General features: G+C 39.4%; 1 protein-coding gene across 1 annotated transcript; it reads left to right on the top strand.

The window, feature by feature from the left end:
* Positions 1 to 382: 382 nt before the first annotated feature.
* rab33a (RAB33A, member RAS oncogene family) lies at positions 383 to 5,196 on the top strand. The gene is made up of 2 exons (XM_053631705.1): positions 383 to 631; positions 2,155 to 5,196. The coding sequence occupies exons 1-2, from the start codon at positions 383 to 385 to the stop codon at positions 2,599 to 2,601; spliced, it is 696 nt and encodes a 231-aa protein (XP_053487680.1). The 3' UTR covers positions 2,602 to 5,196.
* The last annotated feature ends 13,765 nt before the right edge of the window (positions 5,197 to 18,961 follow it).

Genomic DNA, 18,961 nt, shown 5'->3' with positions numbered 1-18,961 from the left:
ATCTATCCATTTACAAATCAGATATTCTGCAAAACACAACATTCTCACAGGTTCCCAGTCCTGGTCCTGAAATAGCCTAGCTACTGTCTTTTATATTTGAGTGTTTTCCCTGCTCCCAACACACCTGATTCAAAAAATTTGTACAGCACATTGGGTCGTCCAGGACCACGGTGTGGAACCTGGTGTCCTATACATAAGAGACACGCTACAGACCACGGTTAGTTTTGCATCATTGCACTAACGACTATGCACTTGCCTGTCTTGAATGCATGAGTGCATTTGAGTGCAACCCCTTTCCTCCATCCCCATCAGAAGAGCAGCCGTGCACGAGCACGTGAGTGCGTGCGCGCGCGCGTGTGTGAGCGAGCATCACTTCGCCGCGATGGCGAACGAAGCGCAAGGGCGCGGAGAAGGAGCCGGTCTCGCGTCCAACTCCTTAGACCTGAGCACGTCTCTCGAGCGCAGCGTGCAAACGCGAATCTTTAAAATCATTGTGATCGGCGACTCGAACGTGGGCAAGACGTGCTTAGCGTTCCGCTTCACCGGCGGTTCTTTTCCGGCAAAGACGGAGGCCACAATCGGAGTGGATTTCAGGGAGAAGGCGGTCGAAATCGAGGGTGAGAGGATAAAGGTGGGTCATGGAAAAAACAAACAAACCGATAAATAAATCAAAAGCATGCACAATTTATATTCCGGCATGTTTCAGATCAAGGCAATAAATTGGAGGATGTGTGTTTCCGGTATGTCTCTGATTGGGTTTTCTTCCCTTCATGTTTACACTGAGATTCGTGTCGCACTCTTGAATAATTGATTGTTGTGTGCGCTCAGAGAAAGGCCTTCACAATGTCTTTGGATTAAAATATCTCCTACCTTTAAACCATGTCACAGTATCTATTCACTATTGTGTTTTAATAGCTACACCACTATCAGAATGGATAGCAATATATTCACAGTATGATGTTTTACACACATATTACAGCCAGTGAGCAATTTCTGTTGATCTGCTGTATCTAATGAATTATTTTTGAAACACATTTTTGTGAAAATGTTCTCTTTCCGATGTTTCAAACTGAATACCTTACTCAATTATACAGCAAAATACTATTCCCAAGCAATTATAGGCACTGATAGGCTACTGGTGGTACACCGTAGGTGACATGTTATTTAGCACAATAGCACATGATTTGGCACACAGGGTTAATCACAGAACGCATGAGGTGATTCGTGGATTTTGGATGGCGATGGATCATGGGCATTGTCTCGGTGTGTCACGGCTTGAGAAATCACGTTCATTAATTCAGTCATTTATCTTCAGTAACCATTTCGCTCTGGTCAGGGTTGTGATCCTATCCATGGGCATAAGAAGAGAATACACTCTGGATAGGATGCCAGGACCTTCATTCACATCTTGTGGCAATAGAGTAGCCAGTCTACCTACCAACAGATTTTTTTGTGAGGTGGAGGAAATGGAGAACCCAGGCAAACACAGAGAGAACATTTGAAGGTCTGGGCAGACAGTAATTCAAGCTCAGGAATGGACCAGGGATCCTGGAGCTGTGAGGAACAACACTTCTTGCTGCAGCAACATTCTGCCACCTCAGTAATTTGTACATCAGAATACTATGCTCTAACCACTAAACTCAAACTGGTACACCATAGGTGCACATTATTTGACTCAAGTCATATTTTCATTATACTGGGTCAGGTGCAGTATTTCACAGATGAAATCTTTGGCATTGACTTGGTGTGTCAGGGCTTATGTCAGCTTGAGATATTACATTAAAATGGAAAAATTGTAGTTTTAAAATGTAATGTAAAACCTGTTCATTGTGTAGATAAAATGAAAGGGTCCCTGATTTGATCCTGAGCTCAGGTTACTGTCTTGTTTTTGTATGTATGTGGGTTTCTTCCAGGTTCTCCGGTTTTCACCTACCTGCCTAAACTCCTGCTAGGTGTCTTTGTGTGGTGACTTGAAATGGACTGGTCTTCCATCCAGAATGTGTTTCATCGTGCCCATTGATCCTGGGATAGGCTCCAGATCCACTGCTACCTTGACCATGATAAAGCAGTTACTGAAGATGAATGCATTAATTCCTATGAACTACCTGCCACACAGCTGAGTTAAGCCTTCTTTCATCATATTTTTGTGTACAGGTGCAGGTATGGGATACGGCCGGCCAGGAACGCTTCCGCAAAAGCATGGTGGAGCACTATTACCGCAATGTCCACGCTGTTGTCTTTGTCTATGATGTCACCAAAATGGCCTCATTTGAGAACCTGAAGACATGGATCCAGGAGTGCAACGGGCACCGTGTGTCAGCCTCAGTGCCCCGCGTCCTGGTCGGTAACAAGTGCGACCTGGTGGACCAAATCCAGGTCCCGTCCAACATGGCGCTTAAGTTTGCTGATGCGCACAACATGCTGCTGTTTGAGACATCTGCTAAAGACCCCAAGGAGAGCCAGAATGTGGACTCGATTTTCATGTGCCTGGCATGTCGTTTGAAGGCCCAAAAATCTCTTATCTATAGAAATGTGGAGAGGGAGGATGGGAGGGTGAGGCTTAACCAAGAACTTAATCCCAAGACTAGCTGTCCATGCTGAAGACCTGTGAAGCCTAGAATAATCGTATCCTGTTTTCCACACCAACTGAGACTAATGTTGAACTGCAAAAAAAAAAAATGTGCCTGCAACTAATGACGTTTTACATTGAGGCTTTGGTTTGTCTATTTGTCTCTGTGTAGCTTCTCTAATTTTTCTTGCTAATCACATTGTCACCTAGTAACCTTTGTTATCCACAGACTACAATGCAATTTAGTGTTTGATTTGTTGTACATGCCTTTTTAACTAACATTTCAGCAAATATTTGGAAATCGAGATTTTAGTTCATATACCCAGTCAGACACATAACATCCAGTTGTATTCATTTGTGTTCTACCATTTATATGGATTCACCTCCCAGCACACAATCAGCTCGAGAGATTATTGCGCGCAATAAGGCATACGTATCATACCACACAATTATTTATTCATCTATTTGCAGTCATGAAATGCGTATAAACGGATTCATGGGCCTTAGGTTTTACATGAGCTGTGTATTTGATTGCAGTTGGGGATTTTTCATGGCAGCCATGCAGCTGTTTAAATGCCTTAATAATGGGGCACGTATTGATGTCTAACAAGTCTTTGCATTCACACAATAGTGGAAATAGTAGTCATCTTGAATAGTTGCATGTTGTGTTATCAGATATTCTCAATGATGATTACCCTGCATGCTGAAAGTGTGAGCTGACATAAGGAAAGAATATTGGGAGAGTAAAAGTTATTGATAGTTGCAACAAAATAAGACACTGCCATTCCACATCAACGCATGCATTGGACTGGATAATATGTGGAGATATGAGCAAGATACATGCTAACTGTCAGTGTGTTATGTCACCTCCTATTTAATATTGCAAAATATTAATGGTTCTGAAAGTGTGACCAACCTTTAACAGTCTACGAATGGCATAAAAAAAAATTATTCCATCTAATCCAAACTGTTTCCTATGTGTCAAACGCTCAAATTCATCCAATTATTTACTAGAACATCAGTCATTTTAGGAAGCATCCCAGATGCTAAAACTCCTAGAATTCATTATAACGAGACAGTCATATTGTTGGGTTTTTGTTTTTAAGTATAAGTGTGTCCAAAAAAAATTTAAAGTGGCCGTGTGTAATTGTGTCAGCATACATCAGTGTTAAGGCTGAGTAATTATTTTCTTTACACATGAAACAATCGTGTACAAATGTTACATGTTAAAATAATTGCTCACTGAAAGTTAAATGTATTACATAGTTCTTGTGCCTTCTGCATAGCTGAGTGTGTTTTATCCGTGGAACAATAGTGTAATCTCTTTTCCAGTGTCTATTTGTGGTGCATTATTTATGCCGGCTGACCAACCAACTCAATGTCCATTACTCATTATTAGAATGAATTCTAATCATTTTCTTTTAAACACTAGTATTTGGGATACACTGCATATTATAAAATTATTGGTGTTATGTAAGGAATAGACCATTCAAGGCATGCTTTTATAGCAAAATAATCAACAACAGGGTGGTGTGATGTGTTACTACACCAAAGCTGAATATTTTCCAGTAACAGAACATCGTGTTTTATTCCACTTATACCACAGCAAATTGCCAATGATTAAATTTGTTTATTAATTAAAGAATTACATCATTTATAGTCAATGTTATGGGATGTCATTTGTCACTTAAGTTATAGCAGCTATAAACAGCCATTCCCTCACCAGCCTCCTCTGTTTTTTCTTATACACATTTATGTGGAATTTCCACCATACAAGTTCCAACTGATAACAGTAACAGAAATTCTGTCTGAGCCATGCTGTTACTGAAAAGTATTCAACTCATAATTTGTATGATTTTGTCCTAGGAAGTTTCTCAAACAATGATGAGTGTTTCATGGTCAAATGAATGTTCCCAGATAAAGGTACTGTTGGGCTAGTGTGGACACTAAAACAAGTTCATTTTGAAGTGCTGGTTGCACTAGTGATTATGTATTCTCAGCCAGACTGTGTTCAGCGGCACTTTGCCAGATCCTCATTCATTCTCCTTTATATACTTGTCCATGCCTTTGTGTTTATTGTGTGTTCTCTATGAGGCAGTGTGTTTTTCTTTATGATTTGTCATGTTTTTCAGACAACAGCATTTGCAACGCGATGCGTTCCTGTTTCTCTGTCCAGTTCTGAGCTCTAAATTAAACCTCCAACTATATTTATTATGTGGTGCTGATTTCATGTGACAGAGCTGAAAAGAAAACATTCAGATCAGAAAATTCATTCAAGAATGAATGCATCCTGGGGTTTAAAAAGTTTGCCCCGAGTCTTTTTGATGGAATGAGAGTGAATATTACAGTAACAGCCGGGTGTCACCAGGTGGTGCTGTAGTTAAATTTATCCCAAAATAATTGCATCTAATTCACAAAAAAGGCAGTGTTCCACATTTCATTTGTTGGCTGTTCTAGTATATTGTGTTAAAATAACTTAATCTTATTGATTTCTTACTGAATTCCATATGCCATTTGATTTGAAACACTTGCTGCTTTAAAGTGCTTCTTTAATGGTCCTATTCTATTCTGTACCTATAAGGTTTTTTTTTATTTTTATAAACAAACGCACACAGAGACACACACGATGTCCCAAAAGTATCCATACCAAGGAGAAATGAACACTTTTTTGCAAGATGTCTTCCAAAAATTTTTCCTACTTAGTTTAAATTATATACTTTCTTTAAGAATGCCTTTGACAAAAGAGGAACATATTGAAAGTATTCTCATGACTGGTTAGGGAAGCTGTCACAAGGTTTTGATGGACTTTAACAGGAAAAATGGCAAACACATCACACACGAGATTGTTACCAAATTAAAGAGTTTTTACAAAGAAGGATGAAGAGGATGATTTGTAAATTTTGTTAAAATGTTAATTTCCCCTATGTATGGATACTTTTTGGACACCGTGTGTGTGTGTGTGTGTGTGTGTGTGTGTGTGTGTGTGTGTGGTTTACCAAAGTATTCCCATGCCCATGTCAGGATATCCATTTCAGACTCATGACAGTTTTTAAGACAGTGACGTCTGAGAGATCGGAGATCATGCGCATTCAGAAGTGGTTTTCGGCCTCGCCCTTTACACACCAAAATTTGACCAGATTCCTTGAATCTTTTAATTATATTGTGCACTCTAGTAGGTGAAATGCCCAAAATCCTACCAATTTGTGTTTGGGGAATGTTGTTATCAAATTGTTGGATTATTCGCTGATGCATCTGTTGTCAGATTGGTGAGCCTCGACCCATACTTGCTCTTGAAGGACTAGGCCTTTTTTGGAGGCTCTTCAAACACTTAAAGTGACCCCATGCTGGCTGATGTAATAAACCGTCTTTTGTGTAAATATCTGCAAAGTTCAGAAATCTCATCTGGTCACATTTGGGTTAAAGAGGACCGTCACAGTGTATGTGTTGCTGTCGGACCTCTACAAATCACAAAGCAGTGGTCTGGGATGTGAACCTATCACCCCCTGTTCACACTCGCGTGTGGCCAGTGCTCTCAGCTCGCACTCCTGTGTGAAATTTAGCGCAGGAAATTAGAACGATCCAAATCTGAGAGGAATTTCCTGTTAAAGCAGCAGAGAGCTGGAAGAGCACAGGGCTTATCAGTGGCCAACTCATTCATGTGTGACCCTAAATTCTACTCAAGGTTCTTGAGGTTCTCTGATTGTCCACATGGTGGCAGCATCAGTAAATAAAATATTTGTAAAAAATTATTGTGGTGCATAAAACTGTTACTGAAAACGAATGAAGGAATAAAAATCACAGAAAGATTTGCTTTATTGTTTTCTAAGCAGGGAATAAAACACGACAAGGTGTGCTGTTATTGTGATAACCATTGTGCTCTTAAACCATAGCAGTTCACTAACCCTAACCCCAACAATTTTTTATCACATTATACTTTTTACTCATTTACAACCCCAATTCTGAAAAAGTTGTGACAGTGTGGAAAATGCAAATAAAAACAAAGAGGAGTGATTTGTAAATGTACACAAAATGTATAAAGACAAGGTATTTGTTTTACTTAATCAACTGCATAGTTTTTTGAAGGTAAAGGTTTATTTTGAAATTGATGCATGCAACATGTTCCAAAAAAGTTGGGACAGGGGCAATTCAGTACTAATAGCGACAAGTTGAAATAAGAAGGTGATGTGAAACAGGTGAGGCAATCGTCTAATCTTAGTATATAAGGAGCCTCCAAAAAGGCCTAGTCCTTCAAGAGCAAGGATGGGTCGAGGTCTGCCAAATACTTTGAGAACAACATTTCCCAAAGACAAATCGGTAAGATTTTGGGCATTTCACCTTCTACAGTACACAATATAATTAAAAGAGTCAAGGAATCCGGTCAAAGCTCGGTGTGTAAAGGGCAAGACCAAAAACTTCTGAATGCATGTTATCTCCGATCCCTCAGACGTCACTGTCTTAAAAACCGTCATGAGTCTGTAATGGATATCCTGACATGGACTCGGGAATACTTTGGTAAACCTTTGTCAGTCAACACCATTCGCCTCTGCATCCATAGATCCAAGTTAAAGATTTACTATGCAAAGCAGAAGCCATACATCAACACTGTCCAGAAGCGCTGCCGATGTCTCTGGGCTCGGTCTCATCTGAGATGGACAATAGCACAGTGCGATCGTGTTTTGTGGTCCGACGAGTCAACATTTCAAATAGTTTTTGGACAAAACAGCTGTTGTGTTCTACAGGCCAAAGAGGAAAAGGACCATCCATGCTGTTATCAGCACCAGGTCCAAAAGCCAGCGTCTGTCATGGTATGGGGGTGTGTCAGTGCCCATGGCATGGGTAATTTGCACATCTGTGATGGCAGCATTAATGTAGAAAGATATGTACACATTTTGGAGCAACATATGCTGCCATGCAGAGCAGAACAATGCCAAACCACATTCTGCCCGGATTACAAGCGCATGGTTGTGTAAACAGAGAGTGCGGGTGCTAGCATGGCCTACCTGCAATCCTGGCCTGTCTCCCATTAAGAATGTGTGGCACATTATGAAAGGCAAAATAAGGCAACGAAGGCCCCGTACAGTTGTGCAGCTGAAGAAATGAATAATGGATGAATGGGGGAAAATTCCACTTGCTAAACTTAACCAACTGGTGTCTTCAGTCAGCGCCCAAACGCTTAATAAGTGTAAATGAGTGTATATTTTCAAAAATAAATTCAATTCACAAAGTAAAACATTAAATAATGTGTTTTCAATATAGTACAGGGTGAATTGACTTTCAAATAACTCTTTTTATTTGGTTTTTTTTTTTTTTTGCATTTTCCATACTGTCTCAACTTTTTTGAAAATGGGGTTGTATAATAACATTGTGTTGTGGAACATCTGTGATCAAGTTAGTTCCTGTTCTCACTTACATTACGCTATATATGTATATCTCTTTTTTTAGTTTAATCAGACAAAAAATCGCAGCTTGTCATGCTACTGAGAAACTGCAAAGATGCGTAAACTCCACTGTCCTGATGATGTCAGAAAACTTACAGTTACAGCTTCACCTCTGTTACAAAAGCGCTGCCACTGGAGACTCCTTCCATATAATGTTACATAAATGCCTGAGGGCTTAATAGACCTCGATCTGTGATATTCTCTGTAAAGAATCAGGAAAATAAAATCCAGGGTTATGTGCACAGCACTGCCTAATGTCCCTTTGAGGGAGCACTTTAACTTTTATTCAACCAGATCTCTATCCGTCAAACATGTACAGTGTATATGTGATGTGTAAAACTACAAATTCACAATATATAGAAGAATTTATGGTTATACAGTACCATAACTAGCAGTGTAGTAGGTGACCACACAAAAGTGGCAACTTTACTAACAAGAAAATCCTAGAAAAAAAGAGTGACTTACATTTATCTCATTTATACAGCAGAGCATCTGAGGGTTAAGTGCCTTGTTCAAGGGCCCAGCAGTGGCAGCTTGGCACCTTCTTGTTTTCTATTAGCTCACAAGACCAAGTGTAATGAAATCACAGTTCCCCTTTTCTCACATCCCATGTCCTTTTTCCTTTCAGTCCTTTCCCCTTCTTGTCCACCAGGTGAATTTTATTCACGTTTGCTCAGACCTCTGCTTTAGCTGTAGGTTTTTGCTTTAGCTTTAGCTGTATAGTTTTCTCCTGCACCGCTGTAGCAAGTGGTCAAACATCATAAACCCTATAGCTAAATCATAGACGTGCACTTCTGCACCACAGATTTTGTACCACAGACCACAGTTTGTCTGACACGTTTTTCATCTAAATAGCCCATGTAGTTTCTTCACTTACTTTTACACCTCCAGCTGCACTTTTTAAAAGTCAATATGGATAAGAAGTGGGTTAGACACTTTAGTGAGGCTAAACTTGACTATGTTTTTTCCGTGGGTTTTTTTCCCGCAGAGCCACGGCAGACCCGTGTGGTTGCTTTGAGGCTTAGGACCGCTTTCCTGGAGTCTGATTAAATGAAGTCTGCGACTAAAAGAAATTTCCTGTGCAGAGTCAGTTTTAACTACCGTCTGTGTTACAGAATCCCAAGTATTTATGTGGAGTCATATATATTTATGCCCTTGGGAAAAGATGAACAGTACAAGTGAAATTCCAATCAAATAAATTTATTCAGTTCACCTAGCTTTTATCATAATTTCACCATACTATGTAAAATGACCCCATTTACTGTATAAACTTAAATTGATATTTTCTGCTGATGTGGCCATGTGGTTTACAAGGTAACACTCACAATCTACCATAACTGCTGGAGTAGTACAACTACTATAAATACTCACGTAGGTTTACTGTGGTATCTGGCACCAAGACGTTAGCAGCAGATCCTTCAAGTCCTGTAAGTTGCGAGGTGGGGCCTCCATGGATTGGACTTGTTTGCCCAGCACATCCCACAGATGCTCGATCGGATTGAGATCTGGGGAATTTGGAGGCCAAGTTAAAACCTTGAACTCTTTATCGTGTTCCTCAAACCGTTCTTGTTCCTCAAACCGTGCTCTCCTAACATCTCTACAGGAGCTCATATAAGTAAAGTTTGTAGGGGGCAGATTCATTGAGGACTGTTGCACTAGAGGTGTCCTCTAACCAAGTTTCAGTTAGAAACATAAAATTCAAGTTGTTTGTGGTTGTTTGTCATTGACTAAAAATGTCTTGTTTTTAAGTGAGCAGATGTTTAAAAGTGCCAACTTAACAGTTTCTGTTTTTGGTTCCACAGTAATCTCATATAGATGTCCAATAGGCAGCAGATTACACAGATTTGCTGTATGCCTTGAGAAGGTCTTAGTCCTTCTGTCACTACACACAACAGATATAGATAAAACTAAAGGGACATCGTGTTCCTGATTGTTTTGTGAACATTGGGGAATGTTGCTACTACTGTAGCAGGGACCCAACACATATCACTGGGACTTGTTATCAGTTGTTTGCTGTTTTCCCAAAACAGATGAGGTATGGTGTGGGCCCTGATGTTGTGGCAGCAGCCGGACAGATTTTGGTCGTAGAGCAGCCTTCCGTTTTTTTTTTCTTGGTTTCTGGGGGCTCATTGCAATGGCGTAGGATAGTTTTGTTCCAGCAACCACCAGTTCCTCAATTATCTTAAAGAAGTTCAGAAGAGGTGAAGGTAATGTTGATGAGAGGGAGAAGGTGTCACATGAGAGTGACTGCTCTAGTGTTTTTGGAAGCTATAGCATGATATCTTGACTTCCTTTGCTTATTTCCAGGAATTCATCCTTCTGTCCTGTATCTTGGAGCCGTTCTAATTTGTCACATTCCAGCTGTTAAACACTCTGTGAGTCGGGCTCAGCCTGGGTTGTGTTCCTAAAGCCAGGTTCACACTACACAACTTTCAACATCGGCAGATTGCTGTGCTGTTAACACTACACGACTTGCTCTCTTATAATCGGGAGTCAGGAAGTCACTGTGGTGTTCAAACTACGTGATTGCTCAGCAACAGGGGGTCACACATTACACGATCGGACAACGACTCTGTCACCCAATGACTCTATCTGGTGTCCAAACTACGTTTTGTCACAAAAACATATACGAGAAGTGACACGGATACATGACGTGAAAACCACACACAAAACAGCAGTTGTTTATTTGCAGATGGACGTATCACAGAAACAAGTGGTACAAGCTGTTTGCGTGATGATTTGTGTTGAAGAAACCCCAAAAAGGAAAAGACAAAGAAAATGGGTGAAAGAATGGGTTAAACGTGGGCAGCAGGGATTGTGTGTGCTACAGAGATAGTTTGTACAGCTTCTCCCCTTTATGCTTCTGCCATAGGTTTCGTGGGTTTCCCTCCCTTATTGGCTGTAGCTTGTCACCACAATCTCTGCCAGTAACGACATTTTTCACACCACAGGATGTGGAGTCACCTGACAGCTCCAGATATTTAGCATGGCAAATATCTGTGTGGCATCGGTGATGCCTCGGCAATGTGTCGGCGAGCCTCCATGATGCAACTGAAAAGTTCAGACGTTACACGACTGAACTTTTAATCTTTCAAGTGCTTCAAAGAGTTCATTGAAAGCCCACTTCAGTAGTTCTGACTGCTCTTTATGAATATAATTTTTCCCAACATGTATTATAACCCGATTCACAGTCTTAGGCTCTAGCAAAATGCTATGAAGTTTCTTATTTACTTCAGAAACTGTTGCTTGAGGAAGGCAGCAAGTGGTAGTAGTCCTGCTTCCAATGTTTCTGATAATGGAATCCCCCACTTTCAGTGTGCTGGGCTCAGTTGTGGTCTCGGCAGATCACCGCTGCCTGCTTGACCTTGAGTGCCTGCTAGATGCCGTGCTAGCTGCTGGCTGATGTGATCTATGCCTGATCACTTTTGGGGTTTCTTCATCCACATTTATTAATGGTTCAAATCTATTTTGAAGTCTAATTGGGGGTGGAAGAAACCAGTATTCGTTTGTCGAGTCATGTCAGGAGTTGAACATGCCCTTGCTCACACTTTATATAGTCACTTTTGCCACCTGTTCTGCTGTTTTTTCTGCACTCTGTTTCGCATGTTTAGGAGTATTAGAATCACAGGGCTCACCAGCTGTAGGCTGTAGGCTGTAGGTGAGGGGGTCCACGGTAATGTACTCCAGTGTGTTCTGTCGATGATGGCAGTACCGCAAGTAGTTTTGTTTCAAGAACTAAGATCCTCTGAAAAAGGGGTTGGCAGCCCAAGCAGCAAGTAGAAAGAGGCATTTTCTTTCTCATTTGTCTGTGTGGAAGCAGCTGTATTGTCCCTTTTCAGAAATGTAAATTTCTCTTCACAGGAGGCGAGTAGTCCGCTTTCAGAGAAAAAGAAAAAACTTTTTTGTTGTAATATTTCAGTCCCAAAAGTCTTAGTTTTAGTGTAGGTGCCAAGTTAGGTTGTTTTCAGCACTTTGCTGAACAGCTGATGTGAAAATGAGACGTTAGAATGTAAAAGGAAGGGAGTGACGCATGGAGCAGTAAGCAATAGCATCCGAAGCAGGAAGTAGAGCAGAACATTGCCCAGAGTGTCACACTGCCTCTGCCAGCTTGCCTTCTTCCCACAGTGCATCCTGGTGCAATCTCTTCCCCACGTAAGTGACGCACACACACACCCTTCGCATTAACGTTTTCAGCAATTTGTGCTACATTAGCTCTTCTGTGAGTCCAGACTAGCTAGCTTTCGCTCCCCACGAGCATCAATGAGCCTTGTGTGCCCATGACTCTGATGGTGGTTCACCGGTTGTCCTTCTTTGGACCACTTTTGGTAGGTACTAACCACTGCATACCGGGAACACCCCACACAATCTGCAATTTTGGAGTTGCTCTGACCCAGTCGTCTAGCCTGCACAATTTGGCCCTTGTCAAAGTCGCTCAGATCCTTACACTTGCTCATTTTTCCTGTTTCCAACACATCAACTTTGAGAACTGACTATTCTCTTGCTATCTATATATCCCACCCCTTGACAGGTGCCATTGTAATGAGATAATCATATCACCTGTCAGTGGTTTTAATGTTATGACTGATTGGTGTATAACATGATGTTTTGGTGATTAAGAGAATTATTTACATTAGACTCAGGAAGCACATGACTGTTCCTGCTATTCACAGTGAAGAGCGTATTGTGCGTTGGCATGCTAATTTCTCCTCCTTGGCAATCATGCATCTCACCAGAAGCATTTTGGCCTTCTAAACACACACACACAATTATTCTGGTCTCATGCTTGCCCTAGGGAGACAGGAAGCAATGGTTTTTTTGTTTTTCTGTGGTTTTCTGTAGCAGAATTGAACGACTTTGAGTTCTGTGGCTTTTCCATCATCAATTGATTTTGATATCAGGATCAAAAGGTAAGAACACGGTTGCACATGGGGCTCTGTGTATGTGTGTGTGTGTGTGTATGGTGAGTCAATACGACCTGCGTCAGCAAACCTCTTTAGTGCCTCAGAGAGTCGTGACCACAGGATGATTCAGAGGAGATCAGACTGACGGAAATTGCTGTGACGATATTGAATGTGATCACAGAGAACAATGCTGTCTTTTAAATAAAGGAAAATTACACATGTTATGTGTTGCCCAGATACAAGAGATTATTTCAAATGGTTAAATATTCTGAAGTGTTGATGTAGGAGTCACATAAGCCACCTGCTACCACAAATCTCTACAGTTAAACAGCTTTAAAAACAAACTGAGAAATGAAAAACGAATGCTTGTTAGCCGTCTGTTCATTGCCAACGGCTGTTCATGAACGTCACAAGGCTCCAAATCCACATTAAACTCTGAAATTACTCATTACCTTAACTATGCTTTAGACCAAAATGTTTCATGTGTTCAGCTCTGTCATTGGCTTCAGATAGCTTTAATGACTTACATTTATTAAAGAGCATACATTAATCTTACACTTTCTTAATTTCCGGCTACACTGGACAATGGAAGGACACGTAACAAGGTCACTTCAGTTCACTTCAATACTGTTTTACGTAACTCACTTTCTCCTAATGGTTTAAGTACGCCACACCTACAGTATGTCACATGAACGGCCAGTTGCAGAACTTATCTTTCCATATCATTACATTGCAAAGTCTCAGTAGCTATGTTTCCATAAAACATTTGCGAATAAAGCATCGTTTCCATCCCACGTGTTCAAGATAACAAAATCATCACTTCTGAGGAAAGTTGCACATCTCATGCTTCACCATTTTTATTTTTCTAAGCCAATTATCCAATCAGATGATTTGTTCCAGTAAAGTCACATAACTTTTTTTGATGCGCATCAAGGAATTTATTAATTAAACTTGTTTCCATCTGAGTTTATGCACCTGTCTTCTTATCGAATAAAGAAATTCTCTGTCTCAATTGAGCACATACATTTTATTGGAGATTTTATTCACATCTGGTGTTTCCATCCTGCGTTTTTTACATTTATTTAATTTTATATGATATCCCAAAATTCACGTAAAAATATGTGGATGGAAACACAGCTAATGTTCTCAGGATATTATGTTTTCATTGTCCTGTATTCCCAAGACCAGTAATGTACTGTAATAATTGACAGTAAACAAATGTAATACGTTACAGACAATGTTCCCTCTAATGTTTTACAGCACTGAGCAAATAAAAATTTCTCTGAGCCAAATTTCAAAACTTTGAGAAACTTGAGCAAAAATTTCTTCTGTGACTGTACTGGTATTTTACCATAACTAATATAGTTTTGGATGACTTACTCACTGTTTTGCAGCAAGTACAGCAACTAATAAAAATATGAAAGTACAATATTATAATTAACCAGACACATTTTATTAAACCTATATGCATATAATATATGCTCATCATGCATATATTCATCAGTCCCTTGACTGGCCCTGCAGGTTTGTGGAAGGTCTCTCTCAGAGCAGCATCTAAAAAACACAGACACTGCTAAAAAATTTGCAGTACTCTGTTAATACACTGTAATTGCACAAAAATGCATTTACAGCTTGGCAATGTGACAACTAACATACCTCATTCAAAGGTCTAAAAGACAGTGAATCCATCTCTAAAACATTTGCCAGCTCTTCAAATTTGCTTTTCTTCACAGTAGACCTAATAAATAGTGAATAAACTGTTCTAAGCAGTGTTTCCACTTCCTTCATCAAAGACACACCTGTCCAAGCATCATCAATTCCCAAATCCTCTCAATGAGCAACACAATGTTGCTCCATAAAGGTGCGGTATGTGTCGTCTCAGTATTGCAGTGACTCCATTATGTTTACCTAACATGACAGAGGCGCCGTCGAAGGTTAACATTACAATTTTCTGTAAATCAAGTTGGTGATCTGTGTAGAACTTTATTATTGCCATATGCTGAGTGCTGCATCCTGCCAGCTGAATGATCCCGGTAAACACAGTTTTGTAAGTGATGTCATTTTGCTTCCTAAATTTAATGTAAAGAACCAGAATTTTATGAACTGAAATGTCAGTGCTTGCAACTATCAGTGTGTGAACATGGTTAAAAGTTATGGATTTCATGTTGATAGACAAAAATGTTTTTGTATATTGCACCAACAAATTTGATGGCATGATGCCAAAACCAGTCTAAGGCTGTATCTCTGCAATGCTTTGACATACTGATACTACACTTCGCATTTGTCATTGTCACCGTTCTCTGACCACACTACATCAATTTGGCCACATCGCCACCTATTGGTCAAACGTGATAAGCATAGACTTGAGTGCAAAACTGTCTGTGGCAATTGTAGTCCTAGCCATCATACCATAACTGCTCATATGAATTGAGGTCCAAAGCCATCTTTATTGTTTTTAAGTGGTACCATTTTTTATTCATCCAGTTCATTTCATGTATTGTCTTGTATTTTAATTGGACCCTGAGTCTGTAATAAAAGTTTTGATGAGTAGTCTCAATGATCTTTAGGCTCCATATGGGGCCATCCTAAGCAGCAGCATGTGACTTCCAATTGATGGTTTCTGTGGGTCTCTACAGGTAATTTGTTGCCTTATATTGGTTGCATATTATGTCTAGTGGATACCATTAAGGACCAATAATGGTAATGATATTAATGGTTAGCTGATGGTTTGTAATGATATTTGTAGTGGAAACCAGTAGAATTTCTGTGATGGTTTCTATTGGGTTTTTTTCAGCCGGGCGAATTTGCAAATTAATTAATTGATTAAAATATATTAAATTAATATATTAATTTAATTAAAATAAATTAATTGCTAATTTAATCAGATGTTAAGACGTAAGATAGAAAGTTTCTGTAATAATGCCCCCAGGATTCAGCTTTCTCTCTTCACTTTAGGCTTCATAACTTGTCATGCTCACTATGTCTCAGGTCGAGACACTGTATTTGTTTCAGAAGGCCATGGGGATATACAGGAGCGACATCAGAACAAGGTCTGAGAATATTAAAAAAAAAAAAGTCCTAAATACTACAGACTTGTGAAGTGGGATAAAACAGGGATGAAAGTGTGGGAATTAGGGGACTGAAGTTTAGAAGTGTGAGCTATGACTGAGAAAACGCTGGCATTCTGTGGCTGATTCCAACTCAGTGTTTTTATACATTTCTATTTTTAACGGAACACAAAGGGAGGGAACATAGAGCAAGAGCATTTGTACTGTTTCTTGGGATTCCAGCCAGTGTGAAATGATTGGGATTTGAACTTGTGATCTCAAAAAGACATTTGTTTGTGTGTCTGGAGATCTTGGCTCCTGGATTATACTTGCTTTTAAATATGTACTGTATAAGCAAGATGGCTGCTGTCTGTATCCTGCATTTGTTTGACATTAGCTATTTGTAGTCAGACCACAGAAAAAGAAATGCACTCCAGTGTCATGACAAGATTGGTTTAATATTGTTGTCATGACAAGATTGGTCTGATATCACATCTACATGGATGACATTACTAATGCCAGGAGCAAAAAGTCTTTGTAAATATTGTGCTTCCTTTGTTGACGCTTTTCCGCATCCACACTGTGATTTGTGGTGTTTACCAATCAGTGACGCTGATTTACAATACGCTAAGCACTATCCGAATCTGAACCTGCCACATTCCCACTAATACACGTAATGTAAATTTGCTTTTCTCTCTGTGTAGAAGATCAAAGCAGCTCCTGAAGGGTTTATTAGCTCTATAAGATCTCAGTCTGCAGACTACAAAGAGCATCACACCACATTTAGAACGTGGGTTCTGTTTGGATTCTGCGCTGAAGTTTCCCTTTGAAAAAAATGAGAAGTGAGGATGCCATGAATGATTCAGGAAGATCAGAGCCTGTCAGAAGTTTCTGTTCCATCAGATGTGCGTAGAGTATAGTATGTGAATGTGAATTTCCTTCAGAGAGTGCACAAAATGTTAGTCTGTATAATTTCAGGTACAATTTTAAAGTTATTACATGTAATAATATTATATTAATCCTGTGAGGAACTGATCCTCACGCCCAATTTTTCCATGACAGGGTCTGGATCCACCGTGACACTGAGCTGGATCAAATTTCTTTATCTAATTTACTTATTTATTATTTTTCTTTGGCAAAGCATACATGCACCCAAGTTATTAATTTAAAGCAATGTAAGACATTAAAGGAACAATTTAGCTAATAGTGAAATGTACTCAATCATTTATTAAATATTTTTCTATTTAATATTTTAGAACCTAGCACAAATGTAATGTGTTTTATTTGTTTTAAAATTTATGTAGCTAGCATAATTTTATTTATTTACTAGTTTCTGTAGCTAGAATAAGTCTTATTTCTTTCCTAAATCATCACATACTAAAGTCACATCCACTATATCTAACACACTTAAAAAATGTATAACAAAAGGACAATTTTGAGAATAATCGATAAAATACATTGCGATAAAGTTTAGGCTCAAGCTGTAATCTAGGATGTGTAGTAATGAGCAGAATGACTGTAGACTCGAGTGTTTGTTACTGAGTGAAGCTTTACTGCTGAATTTCACAAACAAACACTGACTCCTTTAATAAATATGTATCATGAATGAACCACTCCAAATGTTAGGGTGAAGGGTGAGTACTGTGACTGACCAGACAAGTACTGTTAGCTAACATGGTGTTTCTTTTCATTTTAACAAATTTCTCTCTATCTACCTATCTATCATCCTTTCTTCCTACCTTCCTTGTCTTCCTTCCTTCCACCTTCATTCTTTCTGTCTTACTTCCACCCTTTCTTCTTTCCTTCCATCTTCCTTCCAATCTTCCTTGCCTCCTTCAATCTTTCTTTCCTTTTTTGCTCTGTCCTCCATCATTTCTTCCTTTTTTTCCATCCTCCCTTCCTCGACAGGGTGAACACATTTCTCTGGGGCACAATTATTTATTATTCAGTACAATAACATGAATATAGTAATACCATTAAAGATGTTTGTATTGCTGTATGGAAGCTGTAGGAATATGGTGCATATATTAACGCGTGTGTGTGTCCTAAGAAGAAAAGGTCACATGATCATAGTAAATATTGCTTTACATCCAGGGGGAAATGTTTACACGCTCACACAAATCACGAGTTTCTTCCTGCAGCAGTCACGAGCCGCATGCAACCAAGCAACTGGCACTTACACCCAGGAGTTTCCTACACCCAGGACATCAGACTCGCAGACTGGAGAATCACATCTCTGAGGAGATTTAGTGTTTATCAGTTCATCATGCACGAACACACCGTCATCAGTGCACACAAGCAGTTCAGGAGTTTGAGCAGGTGCGCTGGATCAGGGAAAACACGAAAGCCGTGTCTCACACATGCTAACTCCAAGAAGCGTTCTTAGAGTTACTTCTAGCAACTGAGAAAATCTAAAAGAACACGTGGCCCAGGAAGCGTAAATGTACAGGAATTGTATTATTTATTTAATATTTTTCCAGCATCATAAACTTGCCTTATATATTTGTTTGTTTAATATATTTCAGTAGTTATCATAAATTCACTAAACATTTATTGTTTTATTAAATTTATATTAATGCACTGGTTCGAATACGTTATGGTTTCTATGGTTACAGCTCATTCACAGCAACTTGTACAGCGGACGCTCCACATAAACAGATTATAAAACCCAGTGTGCACTCGTTGAAATAAGTTTTCTGTTAAGAGAAATGTGTTTATTTGACATTTATGGAAGAAGTCTCCAGTGTCAGAGTTTTCTAACAGTCAGAGGTAAAGCTGTACCATTACATTTTTCACAGACAAACAGATCAAAAAGTTTGTTGGCTAATTGCTTTGTTAGAAGAGGAATAAAACATTTTGGGACGTGCCGTTCTTGGAAAATAATCAACTTTAGAGCGGTAACTGTAAATCTGCTTCATTTCTCTAACAGCACAATGAAATTAATACACAAAATACAAAATAATATTGCGATAGAGAAACCATATCATGTCACACCACCTCAAACAA

This window comes from Ictalurus furcatus, chromosome 8, assembly GCF_023375685.1.
Source record: "Ictalurus furcatus strain D&B chromosome 8, Billie_1.0, whole genome shotgun sequence".
In the NCBI taxonomy this organism is placed as follows: Eukaryota; Metazoa; Chordata; class Actinopteri; order Siluriformes; family Ictaluridae; genus Ictalurus; species Ictalurus furcatus.
Note: the sequence above shows the minus strand (reverse complement) of the source record. Positions and strands in the feature narration are given on the sequence as shown.

Coding starts and splice junctions, on each gene's coding strand:
- rab33a (XM_053631705.1), top strand. CDS start 383: ATGGCGAACGAAGCGCAAGGGCGCGGAGAAGGAGCCGGTCTCGCGTCC. Junction 632..2,154: donor TCGAGGGTGAGAGGATAAAG/GTGGGTCATGGA, acceptor TTTTGTGTACAG/GTGCAGGTATGGGATACGGC.